This window comes from Mchenga conophoros, linkage group LG6 (genome assembly GCF_057382185.1).
Source record: "Mchenga conophoros isolate Kocher_MC1m ecotype Shallow Benthic linkage group LG6, M_conophoros_male_GT1.1, whole genome shotgun sequence".
NCBI lineage: Eukaryota > Metazoa > Chordata > Actinopteri > Cichliformes > Cichlidae > Mchenga > Mchenga conophoros.
Genome location: NC_140531.1, coordinates 17,369,843 through 17,392,400, shown reverse-complemented (window position 1 = coordinate 17,392,400; position 22,558 = coordinate 17,369,843). Strand labels below are relative to the sequence as shown.

Below are 22,558 nucleotides of genomic sequence, written 5' to 3'. Positions count from 1 at the left end.
CAAGGCTTGGGGGGTAAAGGTGATATGTCTCAAATAAATATGACATTTGTCTTTTAGCAGCCATGTAGATGTACCTCTGCGGGCAGGATTACTGTGATGACATCACAATAACAGCTGTATGGCCGAATGACAAAGTATGAAACACACTCACATCACTGTCCACTGCAAACATCATAATTATGATTATATCAATATTTTCATTTTAACTGCAACAGAAGCAAAGCTAGAGTTATCCAGTGCTTGTAGAGGTTCATCTACCTGAGTCTAAATGCTGGAGCTTTTAAATGCACTGACATGGGAACAAAGGTCTTAAAATAAAAGCAAAGACATCACTGATAAACTCTTCAGTAATGGATAACAGAGTCACTCAAAGCTTGTTAGCACAATCTGACTGGACCATATACACACACTATATGTGCAACTGGTTAGCAACAGAGCTAAGCTCCAGACGTTACTCTCAGACATCAGCAAACATTTATAATTCAAGAGAGCTAAGATGTATACTAGCAGCCGCAGACTAATGTGTGCGGCATGTGAGGATGACTTAGGTCATAATAATCCAACATTACAGGAATAATGCACTATTCTGCCTGGCAATGCAGAGAGAAGCCTCTTGACTTCAGATGTTTTCAGTTTAGCAAGTTTGCACTGAAATGATGATTATGTGTTTTGCATGAATGATTGATAGCATGTGTTTCAGTGCCCTGAGCACTCTAATGTGCTAGGGTCATATAATTACAACTTGTGGCTATAGAAGCTACTCTTTAGCAAAGCTTGCAAAGTGTTCCTTGAGATCTAAAGCAGCATATAGTACATAATGCGTTGTAGTGACATCACAGTCACACTGAAAATCCGAGTAGTTTCTTATATTATAGCACAGGAATAAACCGTGCACAGAAATTCAACAACATGACAGTTTCAGAGTTTCTGCATAGAGTAAGTAAATCAATGGGAGGCATAATGGTCGTCTTTGATGAGTTACACAAGGTTCTTTGGCATCCAACACCCACAGTGTCTTCTTGTGGCCAGCATTCTCTGTGGCATTGCTTCTGACCAATCACTCAGCTGCCTTTTCCCATTCACAAAGACGAAAGGCTCCCTCTTTCTGTGAGGCCAGTATAGCTGATGCCTCTGTCACTCCTTTGAGCGAGTTGACACTTTATAAGACGGAAAAGGCCAAAAGTAAAGCATGCCCGTCTCTCCCATGTGTGAGGTTTGCAGGTCTGTCAGCAGCGCAGCAAGAGCACAGATGAGTGAAAGAAGCCAAACAGCTGAAGCAGGGAGCAGCAAATAAGCACTGGAGAGTTTGGTTAAATGGCAACACGAGAAAAAAGTAACAAGAAGCCTCGGCAAGTGCATGTAATGGCAACCATGGAGTTAAATATGTCTGATTAGACAGCTTCACTTTTTTTTTAAATAATGAAACTATTATTGTGATTGTAACCATATTACATTTTAGGCACAAGCTGATTGGTGATTATAAAGATTTCATCCAACACCAATGTCTGTCTGCATTCGTATATTAGTTTAACATTGATCTATGCACAATAAAATAAAAAAACAGCAGTGTTTAGCTCAGTCTAGCATCACGATATACCCACAGCAGATGGCTGCTCTAACAGACTGTGGTTTAGCCCGCCCCATCTCAGTAGCTCCAGTGAAACTTGGAGCCATGACAGCAAAGGTAAACACTGATATGGAGACAAATAACAGTCAAATTTACACGAGCATGCACACAAGATCACCTGCTATCGCTCTAATGGTTAGCAGGCCTGAAAAGCGAGGTATGGTCGTACATAGTGGAATGTCAGAGCGGCTGACAGTGCCCAGAGAAATGTAGTTATCTGGTGGAGGAGGGATCAAGTTCTTAACCTCTCCTTCGACCCCCTGGTAAAAACAACAAGCAGCCCCTGATCTCCGTGGCATGCTGCCTCAAGACCCCTGTGTCTCCACAGGGATGCATGTGTGGATGTGTGATGGACCACGAAAAAGGGAGTGTGCCTTTACAAGAAAGCATTTAAGTATACTGTGTAGGCACTTCCCTTAAGCCGCGGAGGTGCTGCTCCGCCTCCTCCCCCAAAAATCCAACTATTCTTCAGACCTGTGGTTTTCAAGTGGAGCCTTCAGTGTTGTGTAAGACATTTGTTGAACAATAAACTGTCTAGGCATAAACTTGCAGTTAATCTGTTGCCATGCAACACACTTCCTGCTAAACATTAGCGATAACTTATGACACTTCTAAAGGAAAGCATTATGAACCCGGCTACAGTTTGATGGTAGGCTTATATCATCTTTTTTTTTTTTTACCCCCCCAACCAACCATGAAACTCTGAACAACAAAAACAAGCTGCCGATTTGCGGAGCAGCACAATCCTTTACTGAGAGAGGCTTTTAATGGCCTTTCCAGATTGGGCCCTAATTAGCTGTTAATCATCTAAGGCTCATAACCAGAGTGGAGACAGCAGGCCTGTGTGTGTTTGTAAGCGAGTGTGCATTTGCGTGTGTTTGCGTGTTCTCTCCTGCTGTCTATCCCTGTGTTGCAAAGCCATTAGCAGCAGACAAGCTAAAGAGAGCCAAACAGCCCATTAACTCCTTCACTCTTCCTCTCTCCTCTCTACCACGCTCATCTCTTTCCCAACAGTACCACAGTTGCCAGCTGACACCCTCTAATGCCAGCTATCTGTCATGACCAGAGACCTGTCCACCCACACATCCCTCCCTGAACCTTGGTGCTGTTTCTATGTGATCTGTAGCATACGACTGGGCCTCTTAAAATGGTAAAACTACAAAGACAAACTGCACTCCCACACTCACAATCCCAGCTTTTTTTATTATTTTAAGCGAAACCAACAGATTCCAGGAAGTGATTCAGTCCAAATAAATTAGAAAATTATACTTAAACTGACATTTGATAGCAAAGCTTTTATTCACAGTCCCTCTGGGATGAAACCTATTTTCCTAAGCTTGTTATGTTTCTGTGCACCTACACCTGCCTGCTGGTTGTACGTTGGATCAATATCTCAGTTTGGAGAAGGAGAGAGAGAAAAAGCAGAGCGAATTTTTACCAGTTTGAAAGCAGCATTACTAGTATGGCTGCAGACAAAATAGAGTCCAAATTGCATCTGCAGTGCCAAATGGAGCACAAAGGACAGAAGCAAGGGGGAAAAATGAAGAAGTAGAGGAGACCAGACTGGCACCGGTCCATGAGTCATTTGGTACCAGGCCGTGCGAGTGAGAGAGGGTGTGAAGTTCATGATTTTCAGGGTTTTCATTGGTTTTTAGCATTATTTTTTTTATCATTTTTATCGTTATCTCTGTTTCCCTAGATCTTTTCCCATGTGTTACGAATAAATCTTTTTTTTTTTCCTCGTACCAGTACTTGCTTTATTTTATTTATCTGCGACTCCATGAAAATACTGTCGGACATAAAACTTTGCCAACTGTGGCGCAAAAAAGGTTGGGGACCGCTGTTGTAAGGCATGTATCTTGTAAGGCGCTACTACAGCACTGTGAACAAGCATTAGGCAACAGTGGTGAGGAAAAACTCCCTTTTAACAGGAAGTAACGTCTGACAGAACCTTTTAATTTAAGAAACTAAATAAAAACAATCCAAAACTTTTTAAACTTCACGCCATTAAAAAAAAAAAAAAAAAAACAGTTGGACTAGTGGTTCTGTTTTTTGTTTGTTTGTTTGTTTTTTTAATGCATAACAATTTCCCAAATATCTGTCAAATATAATCCTCATTTAGCACAAATGAAAACTCAACTTTTCCTCCCCGTGAGTATAAAACACTGCACAACAGCCTGCAACGCTGCCGCCACAACAAGCGTCCCTCTAATACATCCACAGCGGGCTGCATGCTGACAGCCAAAAAGAGGGAAGTGTGTGATTAATGATAGCAGCATGGTCATATCAGCAGGCTAGCTAACAGACCCCCACCATAAGACTGCACAGGTCACAGAGCACACCCAGCATCATCAGCACCCATTACTACTGTGGGCACACATCACACATGGAGCTGCCACTGCTTTTACCCCAAATATGTAACTGAGAGCGAAAAGTGGCCTGCGCTAGGCTCCAGATTACATCGCGTTATAACCCACAGTTTAGTTTTCTTCTGTAATTGTGTTTATGCAGACAGACAGACAAAATTATGAATAAGCTTTATTTGTAAGGGGACAGCTGTCCTTTCACTGTCAGTATGAAGTTAAAATGTTTTAAAGATAAAAGGGCTAAAAGCATAAATGATAAGCAATTTCAGCAAAGCAGAAGAGAAAATGTTAACCCCCCATCTGAGGCTCCTAGATCTTCTAGCGCTGAGAAATCTGATCCAAAGTGTTACCTTAGTCTCCCAACAGTGTGTGTGCATGTTGTGTAAAGCACAGAAGAGAACATGTAGAGTATAATGAAAACACGGCAGCCACTCTGACAACATCTGACGTGAATATACACACAGAATATTTCTGCCTTTGGCCAGGCGGACCGGAAAGGGAGATCAGAAAGTGGATACTGCATAATTATTCTGCACAAAAACACAGTTGCAGTTGCACACACCGGCATGTTCCAGATGTGTATGAACAGAGCAGAGAGAGGGACCGTGAGGCTGCATGGGGATATTAGATGGGGCAGAGCTGGATCAATTTGCCGGCAAAGCAATCTGAAAGTTGGGACACGTGAGAGGAGGGGAGGCTCAGGTAACAGGAAGAACTGTGTGAAGGTCAGGAAATAACACTGTCTCTTTAAATTAGCATTTCCAGCTAAGCTTGGGACTCAGATGGCCTGCGCCATGTGCCATATGAGGAAGAAAGAAAACAAGGCTATACATGAATGACGACACAAAAACTTTTTTTTCTTGCCTAGACTCTATGATGGCTTCAGTATATTTTTAATGCACACTTGCTTTAACCTGGATCATACATGGGACACAGCATTCAGGTGTACTTTTCTTACCAGTCGATTAATGCGCACAAACTCTTCTGGGGTTTTGGCCCAAGGTGGCAGATCAACATCAGAGACTACAGTGCCATCCTCCATCACTCCCAGGCTGTAATTGCTGGCGTTAACAAACATCTCAGGCAGATAGTAGAACTCTGGGATCAGCTCCTGAAAGGGTAAAGCACAGACACATAAATGAACACACACTGGTTATCGGGAGAAAAGGGGAAAAAAAAGCAGTTTGAGAATCTGCAACAGTTATCGGACATGATGCTGCAGCTGTAGAAAGCTCTGCATAATCACCAATGGAAATTTAGAATAACGGCAATGCTAGATCTGAACATGATGTCCAAGAAGATAAAGGGTATGTTCACCCCTGGGTCTGTGCCTCACAAAAGGTGGCCCTGAACCAGTTCAAATAATCAAGGTACCGCCCTCACATGTGAAACAGTGCTGTGTGGGTGTGAAAGGAAAGAAAGCAACTGGGCTGGTGCTTCTACAGATGTCAGGGAGTAAATAAGTAGAAGCTTTACCTCCCCCCCCCAAAAAAAGAGTGTATAGTCCTGTGAGTCTTGATCAGCATAAATTTGATGAGTGTGGTTTTGCAGACTCCAAGTCAAACTGTGGGCTAAGGGAGGTGGACGGCCTCCCCAAATTAAAGCACATTATGTTACAACTCAAAAAGCCCTTTTGAAGTGTTGAGTAACTCTTTAAGAAGAACAAGAGCAGGGAAAATAAACACAACGAAGCAGCACTGTTTTTGTATATAGATAGTATTGCTGTATTGTTTTCTGAATGGCAGAATTATTTGTGGAAATTACATGACACTGGTCTGTTGTAAAAAGCCTCTGAGTGCACTCGGCTGTGGTTTCTCCCTATTCTGATGCAATTATCATATTCTTTGTGTCTAAGAAAAAAAAAAAAAAAAAGGTTCACTTCTGATTTTCCCCTCTCTTCCACAACAACAAAGAAAAGTCAGCTAAATTCTCGTCTTACTATGATGATTTTATTTGGCTGTCACAAACAACACAGCATGTTTTCAATCTGCACGAGAGTGAAGAGAAATGCAAGTATGACAGGAGATGCAACCCTATATGTTTAGCCATTTGTCATTCTAAACAAAGCAGAACTTGCCACAGTGAGTATAAACATTAAGATTGTGTTTGAGCTTAAAAACATGTAGATAAATCAACAACGCTTCCCAGGCTTTAGCTGTTGTGTTATTGTTGTGGGTACGTCTCACAAACTTCGACACAATCAGGACACGGGAAGGTTCAGTTCTTGGCTGTGTCATGCAAATAAGGAAAGGAAAGTGGAGCGTGAAATATATGGTATTTTGCATTTTTCCCCAATAGACTGAAAAAAATGAAGGGAAAGCAAAGTGCCTTAAAGTGCATTCTGTCTTATGGTCAGCAGGGGGCAGTTGCAAAAAAAGTCAGATTATAAAGCATCTATGGAAAAATTACCCTTCATCCTATTTGACTGGGGAAAGCAGTAAACAGTTGACACATGCATTTATACTTTCAATCACTAATTTATATTCTTAGTGAATAAAACAGGATGATCATTTCCATATTACAGTCCTCATTAGAGTCCAAAAAGATCCTGTAAGATGAGTGTGATGATGGGCAAATTCTGATCTCAAGCCAATAAGACAGGACTTCACAAACCAGTGGGTGATGACTTGGTCCTAATTCAAATTTTTAATATACATTCCATGTGCTCTATGAAGACTTGACAGGTTTTGTGTAACAAAATACATAATTATATGAACTATAACTATCTATAACTACATTCACCTGCATATACAGAAAACACTATAAAGAATCAATTATGGGCATTTCTAAGGGAATTTGGTGACAAACATGTTAATAACCTAGCATTAGAAATGAATGGCCTACCTTCAAAACTAAGTGGCGATTGGCTGACAGCTAACACTCAAAGCAAAAAAACCCAAAAAACTAAACTCGGAAGTCAAGAAGCATTTTGAAAAGATTCAATTCTTAGCATATGTAACATGATCTTTACAAATACAAGCAAATAATAACATTCCTCTTATCAAATTAGCTGCACAATATCTCCCCCTCTCATTAATGGGGTGAAAAGATCCAATCAAATGAGCAAGCAAACACACAGCTTTAAAACAACACGGCACTTCCTCACTTCTGAAATCTCTTCACTCCACAAAAGCTGACCTAAAACTAAAGGTCACCTTCTTAACGAGGCCTCCTGCTCACCCGGGTTCACCGGCTACAGCCTGCTGTAAATTTGAGCAGGAGAGAGCGGCACCCGTGCACGCACGCATGCACATACCCCAACGAAACCTTGAGGGCTTCGCTCCCCAACACTCAAGCCTGCCTTACATGGACCATTATGTGCAGTGGCCCTTTTGCTCCAGCCTGGTCAGAGGCCAGCCCCTCTGATCCCCAATCCTGTCCTGTCATGGGTCACTGGAAGGGGCTTTGGCCTCTGGGCTCTCCAGCTACACTTCCACTGTTGCTACTTCTAACCCCTCTTCTCTTGTGTCTCCCCCTTCTGATGCCTGTGGGCTGAGGCTAGGGGTCAGGGGATTGGGGGTGGCAGGTCATTCTAGCGTCACCCAGGCTAGAGACACATTGAATCTAGGTGTTGTATCCCATTATCACCCCTTCTTTAACAGTGGCGTATGAAAACACAGGGGCTTTTTGCCCTCTGGCAGAGACAGAGGGTTGCCATCAATGGTCCCAATACTAAAGCTAAATGGTGTACTTACCCTACTGAATTGATACATCTCACTCCTAATTCCTCTACTGCTTAAAAGAGGAATTAAGCAATATGGATGCGACTGGACTGCATCCAGTTGGTTGCACACATTCAAATTTTGAGCAAAAACAGAAAAAGGAGCATGAATGTGTGCATCCAACTGGATAAAGTCGACAGATTTTCATTCAAAATATGCTAAAAATTCAAGCTGAACATGGAAACAAACTGACGACGTCCAGATTTCCTCTTTGTTTTGATCTGAAGTTGAGCTCTCACAGTTTGATCCACATTGACAGGTTGAGACTAAGAGAGCAAACTAAGGCTGTTGTTGGGCTTTTGCAATCAAGCATTGGCCAGCTACACAGTAACACAATCCACATGTTTTATCAGAGGGATGCGGGAGGGGGGTAAACGCAATCAAGCGTCAAAACCCCCAACACCACTGCTGTTCCCCCATCCAGTGACCCAGTGCCGGGAGAGCAAGCAAAACTCAGCTTTGACAGAGAATGTCTGAGTGTAGTTGTAAATGTTTTAGGAGAGCAGTTAAAGTGTGCGCTGGGGGTTCGAAGGCGCTCGGTATGAGAATGACCTGTGCCGTTTCAGGGTAGATCCGTCGGCGCAGCAGAGTTTGGGGGCCCAGTGGGCAGGGATTCAAGTCCATGTTATAGCTGACTGAATCTGAGACAGACGGCTGGGACAGATGAGGATTAAACCAACGCTTTGATCAGAAGAGCAGGAAGCTATCATTGTGTAGGGACAATGATTGGTAGTGACTGGACATTACTCTTTTGAAACCCTCTCTTTTTTATGTGTGTTGGACTTGGATTTATTCTCCTGCAGCGCTCGGGACTTTATCGTCCAACTTCTATTATTTTTGTCCCCAGATCCATTGTGAGCATGCATAAGTATGAATGGTACCTTAACATCAGATGTGTCTCTCTGGCAGTTCCTCCAAGCCCTGGATACTGAGGAGAAGGTGCGGTCAGCATGGTCAAACTTTCCTCCTTGGAAGTTAAGGAAGAACGTGGTGAAGGGTTCCTGGAAATTATAAAGGTTATGGTTAAGAATATAAACTGGGGAGTCTACTCCTATAACTGAAACCACCCAATTGCTTTTTCTGCAATGAAAACATGGTTGTCAACATGTCTACAGTTTGAATACACTCTGTCAATATATTTGACCTAGAATTGACCCTTTCTGCACACCCTGTAACAAACTTAAAGCCAAAAATGAACAAGTAAAACAACAATATTCCCAGTGTGCTACTAAAATCAATGCACATGTGCTGCTGATGCATTTCTAATCACGTATAATCTTGTTAGGGCAGATCAATAGCCATCTCTCTGATGCACGGGCACACTGTGCTGTACCACAGCTATAAACTAATACTGTAAATAGATAATTAAGTCCAGCCTGAAATGACGCAAGCCTCATTTATTTAATCTTTTTAAACGGTGGGACAGTGAGCAAATTGATCTTGTAGTTTATACATCAGTGTAAAATCTTACAAAATACACAGTTACTACACAAACCCATTTTCATTTCATATTTAAGGTTAAGTTTGATCTTTAAGCGAGAGTTATAAATGAGTGCTTCTGGTAAAGTGGCTTTAGAGTAAGCTGGCTAATGATGTGCAGAGATCAATGAGGTAACTCTACTGGGAGTTACAGAGACAGTGAGCTACTGGGACAATAACAGCAGAAAACTGCACGTTGGAGAAACTTAGTAACCTCCCTCTCCCCAGAGTGTAGTATGGAAAGATTGATGGCATCCATTCAACAAAGGTACTACAAGAGAGCACTCTAGTGCAAAATATACACCACTAATGTGCTTCAAAAACAAACAAAATCACATTTCAGTACCTGTTATTAAAAAGAAAAACCTTGAGAATTTGCATCAAGGTGAAGGTCAGACCTTTAGGTGCACTGCTTTTGCTTTTCATTTATTATCACCCCATGCATGCATGCTATGCAATATTTAGCATGCATATACTCTTAATTTGATAAAATCCTAGGTCTAATTAAGAATACATTCATGACCTCTACATCATGAATGTACTGTTCATTAAAAAGAAGAATCCAATTTAAATACTGCGCTTAACTACACTTTTAAAGAGCAAGGTGAAATTCTTGCACAAGCATAATTATTTCATTATTTTCCAGAATTTATATTAAAAGTCACGAATGCTCCTAAACACTCCAAACGTGCACTGCACTTACAATACGTAGCAGCCACATCAGGGTGAAGCTCGAGGTGGAGTAGTGGGTGCCATAATGGAACTTCGGCACCTGATCATCCTCCCAGGTCTCATATCGTTCTGAAAAGAACGCTGCCCTCTTGGGGTTAAGAGCACCGATGGGCTATAAATATAAACAAACAAAAAATAGGTCAAACATGTTAAACAGCTAAACTGAAAAATAAATAAATACGACAAAACAGATATTAGGACACGATAGATGCGTGAAAGTAAAAAAAACACAAACCAAAAGCAGGGAGGCAGTACTGAATTTTACTGTGAATACAGGGACCACTCACTGCTGCATAATAGTTGCAAGGCGAATGAAGCTAATAACCATTGTGCTATCTCAAATGAATATTAGATGATGTTTTCCTTCAGACAGATCAATCCTTTCCCACAGAGTGCTTTTTAGAGGCTGTGAAACCGAGCCCCTGCAGCTGTAGTCTGTCAGAGAAAACTAATGTGCTCCAATGAAAGAGTGCCTACTCAGAATATCAATAGCAAGGCTGTGGGTTCCTTTAATTTTTACTTTTATTAATCTGTAACTAATACACTGGTCACCAGCCCTATTTATAGTCCAGAAAAAAATGGTTAAATTGCATTAATTTTCCATTGCTCTTAAAAAAAAAAAAAAAAAAAGCCAATAACCCTGTGCAGCTCGCCTATTATTTAAATACTCATTTATAGAAATCACTTTCAGGCTGGTTCAATTTTTATTAGTCTTCTGCAGGCTGTGCCTCATTCCCTCGAACCGCTCCATCATCTTGCTCCCCCCCCACACACACACACACACACACACACACACACACACACACACACAGCAGATCAATGGTAATGGAATGATGCCCTTTTGAGAATGGGGGCCTAGTAGGGTGTGGATCAATTGGATCTCTTTCATATCATAGGGTGCATGTCACAGCAAGACACATACAGGGCAGGTCTATGATATTGATCTGTGCAATGGCTACTGTTTTATGTGGGTGTAATGGTGCATGCTTGTGTACCTGTGTGTGTGTGTACTGGGAGTGATGCACACGGTCCTGCAGTTATTGCTGCTTTTTTTTTTTTGTTCAATGCATGCATTTTTTTGGTTATTTTGTAAATAGTGCTCCTGTGCGTATGTGCATTTACACAGCGAATTGCCTTGTGCCACAACACTGTGCAGATCTATGTTGACAGTGATACACTGTGGGCTTCCTCAGGGCCACTGGGGTGGGTGAGTACACACAGTGAATTATACATCACACCCATTGGCCTGATTTATAGCCCTAATAACAGTCGGCTCATTAAAAAAAGAAAAGGGAGAGGAGGCATATAAAAAAAAAAAAAAAGAAAAGACTGAAAGTGCCACAGTGACAGGGAGAGAGGGAGAATTGTGTGTGAGGGCACGTGGGGGCTGTTGGTTTGCTCGAGCCCGACATTGTTTACTGCTGTAAATTACTGTGGGGCTAGCGCTCTCAGCTTACAGTAGCTACAACAAAGCGGCAGCGACGGTGCCGTACATCAGAGCAGAGCGGCCGGCGGTGCGCTGATGGAGCGCCTGCTGCTGCCCCATCACAGATTGACCCAATACGTCGTGGCAAAGAATAGCACTCTGATGAGCTCTCAGACAAATGAACCGATCACATACTTTTAACTAAAGGGTACACTACAGAAGAAAACTGAGCCAGAGTTTTCAGTAAAGATGGGGAAAATAATGCTGAATTAGTCTTAATCTGTTCTAAATCAAGAAGGCAGCTGCAGATGGTGTAACAGTGACATTTTAAAACTGCTATGGTGAGATGTATTTAAAAAAAAAAAAAAAATATATATATATATATATATATATATATATATATATATATTTTATGTATGTTATCCTGCCTAAACTCTCCTCCTTACCCAAATAATCAGAGGTTTGGGAACTCAAATATTTAAAAAGTAATTTTTTATATGTAGGCATACCAAGCGAAAAACACTCCCTCAAGGAACAATAAGCACCTTCCTGAGAAACTATTATAAGAACATTACCTAGTGCTACGTTGCTTTTAAAACACTAATGGGTCACCGGTGATGAAGTATAATGGCTCACCGACGATTTGAGCATCAGTAGGGCTTTGAGTCATAAATCACAAGAGCCTTTTGAAGAGAGTGTTTATGTATAATGTCCTATTTAAACAGTGAAAATGGTGTGGAGGGCCTGGGGGGATAAACATATGGGGCGAGTACGATGAGATCAATACACCATTAGCTCATGTGTCTGTGAGCAGCACGTTATAGCACAAAGGTACACAAGATGCTCAGTAAGTCCTATTTTCTTGCTATGTAAATGCAGAGTACATATTAGATTAACAATTGTTTGAATTATTTGTTTCATTAAAAGCACAGTAAGAGTGGATTTATTTATTTACATATTTTTGCCTTTTATGAATAGATGAAGGCGTGCCTTTGCTGTAAGGACACCTTGTACGAACACTCAAGAAGTTCAAACAGATCAAATAACAATTTTCTTTTGTAAAAATCGCCCCAAAGATGAATTTTATCTGTTAAAATGTCAAATTTAGGTTTGGTTTTGTTATATAAAGCATCTTTATGAAGAACAAGTGGATTTTTGTGGGGAGATGTGCGACAGTATGCAGAGCTGGGGTGCAAAAAGGGGTGGAGGAATAAAAAAAAAAAGAGGTGTTAAAACACTTGCAGTCAGATCAAGCGAGAGCTTATCGTGACTACAATGTTATCTCGGGGGTCGGCGTTTGATGTCAGGTTGAGGTTAGAGTTTATGATAAGAAAGTCCCTGGGGTCAGAATGGCTCTGGTAGCAAGGAACATAAATTCTGTGTGGCCTCTGTTGTGCTGGGAATGATGACAGTGTGTGACAAACACACACACACACACACACACACGTTCATAGCAATTTGGCTTCTCAATGTCACTGGAGGCTTCGCAGATGACCTGTTTCTACAAGAGACAACCACCAACGTGACATTAGAGGGGGACAAGAGAGATTTGAAGGGTGAGGAAGAAAGAGAGCACGAGAGGAAAACAGAAGGAGACAAGAAAGAAAAACAATAGAGCGCAAACAAAAGAGGGGAAAATGGGAAAGTAAGCACAGTTTTGAATGGTGCAGACACACACACACACACACACACACACACACACACACACACACACACAGTGCAGAACTAGCTGAAGGTCACCAAATATTAGGTTGCAAAGAAAAGAAACGGGGAGCACAAATGATTGTAGGTGCAACATCGTGTGGTGGGGGTTTGATTTGAAGGGCTGCACAGAGCTGCTTTGCCCTTTTCCAGACACCGCAGTCTGGCACGGTCCAGTAGTCATACATTAATATCACACGCGTGTCAACAACATGAATAAAACAGATGTAATAAAGATTGGCTCTGCTCCCTCCCCTCCTTCTTGCTCTCTCTGCTTCCATTCTGTTCTTTAAAAAGAAAAAGGGTTAAAGGGATGGGAAATAATGTTGTTCTCCCTTTCTCACACTCTCTCCTCCTCTTTCTTTTGCTTTCTGATCGTCTTTCTGTTTCTCCTCCTTTTACCGAACTCTCCCATTCATTCAAGTCCCCGGGGTGGCGAGGCTTGACTGAGCACAGAGGCTGAGCTGTCCAAACTCCATGGCAGTGCAAAGGAGAAGAGAAGGAAGCAGAAATGAGCTAAGAAACCACGCGGGAAGGCTGCGTGGTTTTTGTGCCTGTGTGTGTATTGGTGGGGCAAATACAACTGTCACATTTCACCCTGTTGGGCAACATCAAGCAGGATAAACATAAGAATTATGCAGCTGCTTACAGTGGATAAAAACTACACTGGGAGGGATAAAAGCCGAGGACGGAGACACAGAGGAGCAGATTGAAAGTGAAAGTAGGACTGGAGAGAACCTAAGGGACAAGATGTTTGAATCTATGTGACAGGGAAGTGTGAAGGAATGAAAGTGTGAGGAGATGGTTCACTTGTGTTTCATAACTGTGGTATTTGTGCAGGACAATAGCGTTGCATCTGGATTATATTCTGCAGATATTTGGTCTTCCTTTCATTTCCAATGGTTGATGGCAGTTGATGGACTTTAATGAATGCTTGCATAAAGAAACAGCAATACTAGGCTTGCTGTCCCCTAAATAAATAAATAAATTTAAAATTGCTGCCATTACAGAATTTTCTTGCAAAACTAAACTAAATCTGCATTGTCCTTTTGAACATAACATGCAAAATGCCAGCAAGTCAAGTTGATGGTGGCTCAAAAAGTAGAGCCAGAAGGTCACTGGCTCTTCCTTTCTGTACCCAGCCAACACAGTGAACCCTAATTTCCACCCATGGATCCATCTGTGTATTAGTAACATATAACATGACGGTATAACATGTATACCGTCATGTTTGAACAGGACTGAGCGAAAATTATGAAGAGTTTTTGGAGAGTCTCCAAGAAATGCTAAAACACATTATTAGGGAAACTGGACTTCCTAGATCGTCTAATCTCACCCGAACCAATGCAGACTCTAATTTACTTACTTATCATTTTATTCAAAGAGCGATATCTTTGAAAGAAGACCAATATGTTCCACTTTGTCTCATTAAAGGACTACCTCCACGTCTGCACCTGAACAAATGACCTCCAGCATACCTCTAAAAAGCATTTGCGCCAACAGATCCCCTGTCCATTAAAACATGCTTTCTTTTGCTTCCATGGCTGATTTATTCAGTCATTTTCCTACCAGGAGCTTGACACTCGCTCAATCTTCCCACTCTAAAACTAATCCTGAGTCCTCCCACCGCTGGACTGTTCATCCACCGACGTTAGCTGACAAGCTAAGGGGTGTGCTCTTTTATTTTTTTGCCTTTTTCCATCTGAGTATGTACGTGTAAAAGCGAGGGAGTTAATGGGAGTAAATAATTGCGTGACTACCTACAATTATGGGGGAGAATCCTTTAGCGATGCGAGTGTGTGTATTTATGTGCCAGGGAGCATTTCAGGGCAGGTTTCATTGTTTTAAGCCCAATCACTCGATGCCTGGAGCTACCAGGGAGTATTACTTCACTTCCTGCTGTGTTGTGGAAGGTCAAACTTGAAAGAATTCAATTAGGAAACTTTGATTTATGGCCAGAAAATGATAGCTAAACCACAAATTAGGAGCTGCAGACTGAGAAGATGAGGGGCTTACATATGTTTTAAATGCAGCAGGTCAAGATTGCCTGAACTAGCAAAAGTCAACAACTAATCATACAGATTAGATGTAATGAATACCACTTGCAGTTTTGGGAAATTTGTCACATTGTTACTCAAATTTCATATATCTGTGAGCTGATGAAAACTGTGCAAATCACTGCATATAGAATCACTTCATCAACATAGATAGCATGACGCTAGTAACATAAAAAGTTTCAAACTGCACTATTCTATCAATTCTTCTCAGACATCTGAAATACTTGGGTCGTTACATGGGAAAAATGCTCTGCACGTGTGGAATCCTAGCAATCAGCCACCGGTGATTAAAGAGCAGGTTCACTAAACTATGATCAATGGCAATTACAAAGCAACAAAATTGACTTTAGGAAGAATGCACACACAGTTATCTGTGTGTTAATGCCCCCCCTACTTTTTCAGGGAATTAAGAAGAAAAAAGATCCATTATAGTGAAAACAGGGGAGAGGAGTCGTCTCCACGCTCTTACCTTAGACAGATCTCTAAAGTTGCTGGGCAGAGTGAGGTCAAGCTCCTCTGATTCATAGTTGGTGATGACCCATGGAAAGACTGGGTACTGGTTTAGGTCATTATAGGTACGGCCTGGAGGGGAGACAGCACGGGGGAGAGGGGCGACAAATATTGTTAAAAAAAAAAGTTAGCATCATAGACTGTTAAAATGTGCACAGCACCTCTGTGTTACACCCTGCAATAACATCACACAGGTGCTGAGCGGTGTCCTCACCAGAGATGGTGTTCAGAAACATCAGGTACTCAAAGTTGGATATTTCACGGCGCTGCCAGCGCTGAGTCATGTTGGATGCCTTGAACAGCTGCTTAGGTGTGGCCAGAGAGATGCGTCTATAAAAAGAAATGGAAAGCTCGATATTAAAATCTTTTGTAGCCGTTCAAATCACAAGAACAGCAGACTGCAAGAATAAAAAGCCCCAGGCTTTATTAGACTTTTGCAATCCAAATGTCATTTTATGAAAAATCTACCGAACTTACAGTCTTGCTAATTAAGAAGACAAATGCGCAATAAATTGGGTTGAATACACATATTTACGTGCATGTGTACACACACACAGGAGGCCCCAAAGAATGATGTATGCTGCAGGACAAAAACGAATGACCTCCAATCCAATTAAAACAAAAGAAAATGATGAAATTAATCAATGTCAATGTGTGAGATTATGGTCATTAGGCCTTGCCAAAGAAAAGAAAAGAAAAAGAATGTGAAAACATGACTTCCCAAACACAAGTGTACTTTGACACATTTTTTATATTGTCACCAAGCAATTCTGTACATCCTTTGAACTGCTTTAAATGACATTATAAATAGATATGGAGAAGTAAAGGAGAGAAAAGAAGGAATGCAAAACTGGAAAAATGGTTGAAAACAGAGGGATTAGATTAAATTATGAACATATATTGGACTTTTGCTTTAATTTGTGCATCTGTGTGTGTGCATAACTCTGGACATGAAGCTAAATTGTGCTGTGCTGGCTGTATGAGCTGACGTGCACCGGGTTGCCCTGAGCAGCCGTCCTCAGGTCGTAGAGGCAAGGTGGCCGGCAAACTAGTATGATTAATGAGCCGAGCACACACATTCACCTGCCCTAACCCTGTGTGTTATACACACAAACTCTCCTACACCCACACTAACTCATTACTGGATGCACTTCCTCACTCTACTTATCACACAGCCCTCACTGTTATGTTGCCACATGTCAAATTCTGTGATGCTTAATACCAAAAAGTTACAAAAAAATTAAAAATATCATCTTCTCAAAATACAACTCAAAAATCCCATCAGACGGGCTCTGGCACACCTCAGATTAAAAGAGCCAATCACAAATCTTTAATCTTATCCACATTTTTTCCCCTCAGATTGAATTTTTACCTTCACCAAAGCGTCTTGAAAACTCTGTCTTGCTGTGAATTTTGTGCAAGATTTGTGCAAAACCAACACCATCGGCTCCAGCAATGCGTGCACACAGAGTGGGCATGATGTGAGAGAGGGCTGGGGGAAGGTGTGTGCCCTGCAGGCTTACAAGCAAGTATTTATTTATTGGTGGAAATAAATAAATGAACTGGACTATGTTTGTGTGAAGCCAATTATATCTGGGGGGAGCGGGGTAAGGAGTGGGAGGGAGATTAGTGGCCAACCCCATGTGTACATTTTTGAGAGAAACAAGAATAAAAACTATTTGAAATTTTAAAATATTTGCATAACACCACCATAGATGTTCCATAATCCTCTTCTGCTCCCCAGTTACCATTTTTAACCCCATGAGATTGTACTGCAACAGCAACAAACACAACAAAGCAATCGCGCACGTCTAACCTGGTCTGTGGAAGGCCAAAGTTCGTGCCCACGCCAACACGAGGAAGACTGTGAACCACCTTCTTTACCGTGGCTGCATCTGGGAAGTTGAACATGACTGCCGCTGCAGAGAGGCACAAAGCAACAAACAGTTATCAAGGATTATTTCTTAAAGATTAGAAATCACAATAATGACAACTTTTGATTGCCATTTCTCCACAATTATTCATTAAAAAAAAAAAAAAAAGGTGTGTGTGTACTCAATAAGAAGGTGAAATGGTTAGGCATAGACAATTATGGGGGATGCCTTACTCCTGTTGGCCATGAAGACTTCCAAAGCAGTATTCTGCAGGAGGTAGCGTCTGGAAAAGACTGCACGAATCTCCGAGAACAGCCATTTTCCATGAAGACCTTCTGTGTAGGCTAGAATCTGGAAAACACGAAAGAGAAACCAGAGAGATGTGGATTCCAGTTAAATAATGAAAACAGAGCGTGCAATGGAAATTAAAATTAAAAATTAAAAGAAAAGGAAAAAAGAAGAAGAGAAGGGAAGAAGGAAGGCGAACAGACCAGAGGGCCGGGTTAGTTCATTTTTCACAGTGATGGCGTGACGGCTCGAAGAGCACGATTAATGTCTTATATTGATCAGCCTCAATGAAAAAGAGATTCCTTTAGCGAGAGAATGGGCGCTATTCAGCCGGACGCTGTGAGGGAAATGTTCTGTTCACTAAAAGATCATCTATTAAGCGACAGTTTGCTGTGACAAGAAGCTATTTTATGCAAAACATCTGATTACAACTGGTCTCTGCATTTCCTAGGAGGTAACTGACACGGAGGTCAGACGATATTATGTTACTAAGCTCCACATTTAAAAATGCTTCGATGAACTGAGCTTAATCTGTCCCCATGGAGACCGCGGTGGCTGTCAGAGTGACTTGTTCTGACGGCTGTCACAGCTCCTGACAGACCCGCATGCTTAGCCCTGCCCCTGTGATTTGTCCTCATACTAATCCAGCACTTAGGTTGGCTACTAACCTACTTAGCACTGCTTTGTTAACTAGGTTTTTATTTCAACCTCTGCTTTTGGTTTCAAAGGTGCCCGCTGTTATAAGGCAGAAAGGTAAAATGAGCACTTCATGTTGTTAAGATATGATTTTGCAGCATCTTATTAATCAAAGGTATTCAAATTTGAGCCGGCACGCTGGGCTTAGTGTTAAGCTGAAGGAGCTCATTAAAGGCAAGGGGACAGAGAAGAGGACCAGCTGAGGCCTTCAGCTAAGGAGCGCTTCCCTCGCTGTCTCTCTGAGGAATAAGACCTGCCTGCATCACAGACTCACTTCAAAGTCTCTGGAGTTCAATTAAATGTGGATTAGTGGCCTGGAGAAGCTAGCCAGCACCGCATCCTCCTGCCTCCCATCTCTCTCAAGGCAGCTTCAGATGATTTAACCAGTCACAGCCAGCCTAAAGCCAAACCCATTTCCAAGACTTTGTTTGTTTGTTGTAAATACAGTGTAACACAATATTAGCTCTTAAGTTCAATAACATCTTGATGATAAATTTTATAAAGAATTTTTTTTTAAATCTTCAACATATTTAATTCAAAAAATAATTTTTTGGCATTGGGGAAAAAAAAAATGCTTTTTTCCCTATTTGTAAACTAACCAGCCTTACAAAATGAGCTGTCCTTACACTTTGGCTTTGATATTTATTATTATTATAAAGACAAACCATTGTATTCAGTCAGCTCTAGAGATGTTGGGCACAGATTTCATTACTTCCACCAACATTAAGTTTATTGTGCACCAGGTACAACGAACCAAAGAAGGAATGGCATGGTTTTAAAAATAAGCAGGAGCAGACAAAGAAAAGGGTAGCACCAAGGTTCAATCCCCAAAGAAAAAAACCTAAACATTTATTTTATTATCAAATTAGCACAAAGATAAGCTCAACGGAATCTTTAATGCATTTAAAACAGTGGATATACTATGCGTGCAGTATTCTCTGAGGCATGCTCATATTAAATCCAGGTCAACAATTGCACTTTCAGATTTGTTGGCTACTAATTCATCAGCAAAATGGGGACATAAGTTGTGATCACTTTTGCTAGCTGAGATGTTTGAATTTTGATGACAAACAAAATCTACTGGTTTTCATCGTTTCCTCTATTTACAAACGTGACAATAAGCTGATCATGTCGAAACACTACAGAAGGAAAGACATTTTTTTCTGTTCTTCCATCAGATCGGAAAAGAGAATCCAGTCTTCAGGTGTTTAATAAGTGAAAGCTTGAAGTATAACTATTCACAACTAAAGAGTGGTTTTACATAGATGCCCAGTGATAAACTAATGAAGCTGCCAACTCTCAGCTGATAGAAAGATATGACACAAGTGAAAGCACCCAGATATATTTCACTAGACTTATGGATCTCCTGGAACTCAGCTGTAAACAGCGTGCTGCTCTCCAAGATCATCATCCCGATCGGCAGCGCCCTCTCCCTTGCAGATGAAAAAGCAGAGTGTGTGACAATGAGTATGACGAACTATCTGTGTCGTAATGCTCGAGCTGTTCTGGCCACATCTGGACAAATTACATTGGTGTGGAGGTTATTGTCCATGCTGGAGTTATGGGTGCATCAGCTTCATCTGTAATATATAGTAGTGGAAGCTTTAAAGAGACGGGAATGCTACAGTTACAGCACAAGGGAAAATAATAGAGATTTCAGACTATTGCAGTCTTGAATCGCAATTTAATTACACCATCTCTGGTTTACCATCTATTGAATGTCTGGTTTTAAAGTGATAATATTAATAATGAAACAATATATTATTATTGCGGCAGCAGCAAATTGATCGGGAGCTGATCGTTGACAGAAGCTGTTTCTTTGAGGTTTCATTTCAAGTGGAACGATATCCACGGGCACAGGTTTGGAGCACTCCGAGATCAATTTCACAGCGTCACGCGAGAGGACACAGCCAAACAGAAAACAAAAGAACCGGTCTTGATTGCATTGCCTTCTCTCCATCTTCCTTGTTCAACCTGTTTGTGCAGCGGGCTGCGGCTCATTTCTGAAGCACTGTCGTTTGTCTTTGTCAGATGCCCAAAAGACTGCGGAATGAAGAGGGACACATGAAGAGGGGTCGGGTGACTGTGGCTATGGTGTGTAACCACACACACACACACACACACACACACACACACACACACACACACACACACACACACACACACACACACACAAAAAAGCTGTCACCACTGAATCTCACAGACAGTCTGTGCCAGTGAATCCTCTTCATCACCCCTCGCATCCACCCCTCTTACCAACCAGAGCATCTTTAGAAACAGAGGTAAAGCCAAACACAGGGATGCTAATGGGTTAAATTGAAACTGTACTGGATTAAAGAAGAGTTAAGAGAGCAGAGGAGCAACTATCAGCAACGTGGTTCAAGATAGATGAGGCTCTCAGCTGCCTTTGCAGTCAGGCCGGCTGAGTGGGTGTGTGTTTTTGGGCTGATAAGACCCTAGAGTTGAAGAGGAGAGAAGCCACTGCCAGCAACCAATGATCCTTATTTGTCATAACATGTGAAAAAATACAAATAAAATATCATTTGAATATCAATTGTGGTGTTTTAGGAAATAAAGGTTTCAGAATTGCACATAAACAGTGTTTGATGAATGGCGGAAGCATATTTGCATGTTCAGTTTAATCTACTATACATCCTCAAAGGGGAAAAAAGAGGTGATTGAAGTTCAATTTGTTGCCTCTTATTAAGTATTTCCACATGGGTGCCTCAGTTAAAGGATAATGGATGAGGGATTTATTATTACCTTTTGGTCAAATGAAGTGGTGTGGGAGATAAGGTGATGAAATTAATGAGCGGGAGGAAGAGAGGTGATCCATCAACATCAAAACGCAGACGAGGGACAAGCAATACTGCAAGAACTTGAATAGAATTCATAAAAAATGAAGAAAAAAATGTGCATGCAAACAAGGGAGGCTACAGATTCCTTAGATGTCTTAAAAAGACTTCCAAGTCCCATGCTGTTTGTGACTGTTTCCACTCGACTGACCACAGAATCAAGCAATCTGCAATAAACAGTTTCAGTGAACCGAGTCACTTGCAGCGAGTTTTTATTTATTTTTTCACTGCTGCATCAAATAAGAAAGAAAATGAAGAGAAACATAAATCGGCATTTGATGGCTTTTCCATACTCTTAGTGTTTCTGCGTATGCACCTTGTAAGTTCAGTTATATTCCCCTCTACTCGGTTCTTTACCCTCCCTGTTCGCTTTAACCCCCGCCCCCTCCGACCAACACACACACACCTTTCTCTGTTCCACACTGGTAAACGAGGCCGTGTCACCCCCCATCAGTAAATGAGTTCATCGGACTAACGAGCAAGCAAAGGGCCCCGACACACTAACAAGGGTCTGTTGGCTGCATGTGCCTCTGGACCAATCAGGACCCTCATCAGCATTGACACAAAGCCTCCCCGAGCCCTCTGGAGCCAATTAAGACAGATTTTGCTTTTGAGATTGAGTGATAGCAAAAAAAAAAAAAAAAAAAAAAAAAATAGAGGAAGGGAGACTGATGGACCGAGAGTACCACAATGGAAAAAGAAAGAGCCACACAGATCCGCACAGTTTGAGTGTAAGGCTTCACGAAAACATGCACAAGCTTTAGTCGTGACTCACTGCAGGTTAAAACTGTGTTTTGCTTTGTTTTTGGCGAGTAGGTGTTTGCAGGTTGCATTTGGAATAAAGTAGGCAAAGCTTTTAAGAGGAAAGCAATGCTCAACACAGGAACGCTCGATCATGTGACCTTAAGAGCAGCCACATGACTCCTCTTTCACACTCCAGCAGTTGTCCTCAAGCCTTTGTGGCTTTGAAAGCAAGTGCCTTAACAAAATGCAAAAAACATGACTCTACCTCAACTTATCCATGTTCTCCACAGAATTTAAGAGAAAGTGCATCTGAATATGCAAATAATATAGAACACTTAGCTACTGAAGTAATCAAGAGTCAGTTTAACGAAACTAATGTTTCTTTGGGTTAAATTAATAGTATTATTTGACTGATTTCTATTCTTCGTATTTACCACAGAGGACAGAGTGGTATCAATCTTCCCATCTAAGCAAGTTAAGA

The 22,558-nt window shown here is 41.4% G+C and overlaps 1 protein-coding gene across 9 annotated transcripts in view; it reads right to left on the bottom strand.

The window, feature by feature from the left end:
* Nucleotides 1–22,558, bottom strand: part of lrba (LPS-responsive vesicle trafficking, beach and anchor containing) — a 188,273-nt gene that overhangs the window by 30,678 nt on the left and 135,037 nt on the right. For all 9 annotated transcript variants that reach the window (XM_085276522.1, XM_085276524.1, XM_085276526.1 and 6 more), the window contains 7 exons: nt 17,728–17,845; nt 17,437–17,539; nt 15,835–15,950; nt 15,580–15,692; nt 9,898–10,038; nt 8,597–8,716; nt 4,952–5,104 (listed from right to left, as the gene is read on the bottom strand). In XM_085276522.1, the coding sequence (XP_085132648.1) occupies nt 4,952–5,104; nt 8,597–8,716; nt 9,898–10,038; nt 15,580–15,692; nt 15,835–15,950; nt 17,437–17,539; nt 17,728–17,845 (864 nt within the window). The remainder of the gene's footprint in view (nt 1–4,951; nt 5,105–8,596; nt 8,717–9,897; nt 10,039–15,579; nt 15,693–15,834; nt 15,951–17,436; nt 17,540–17,727; nt 17,846–22,558) is intronic.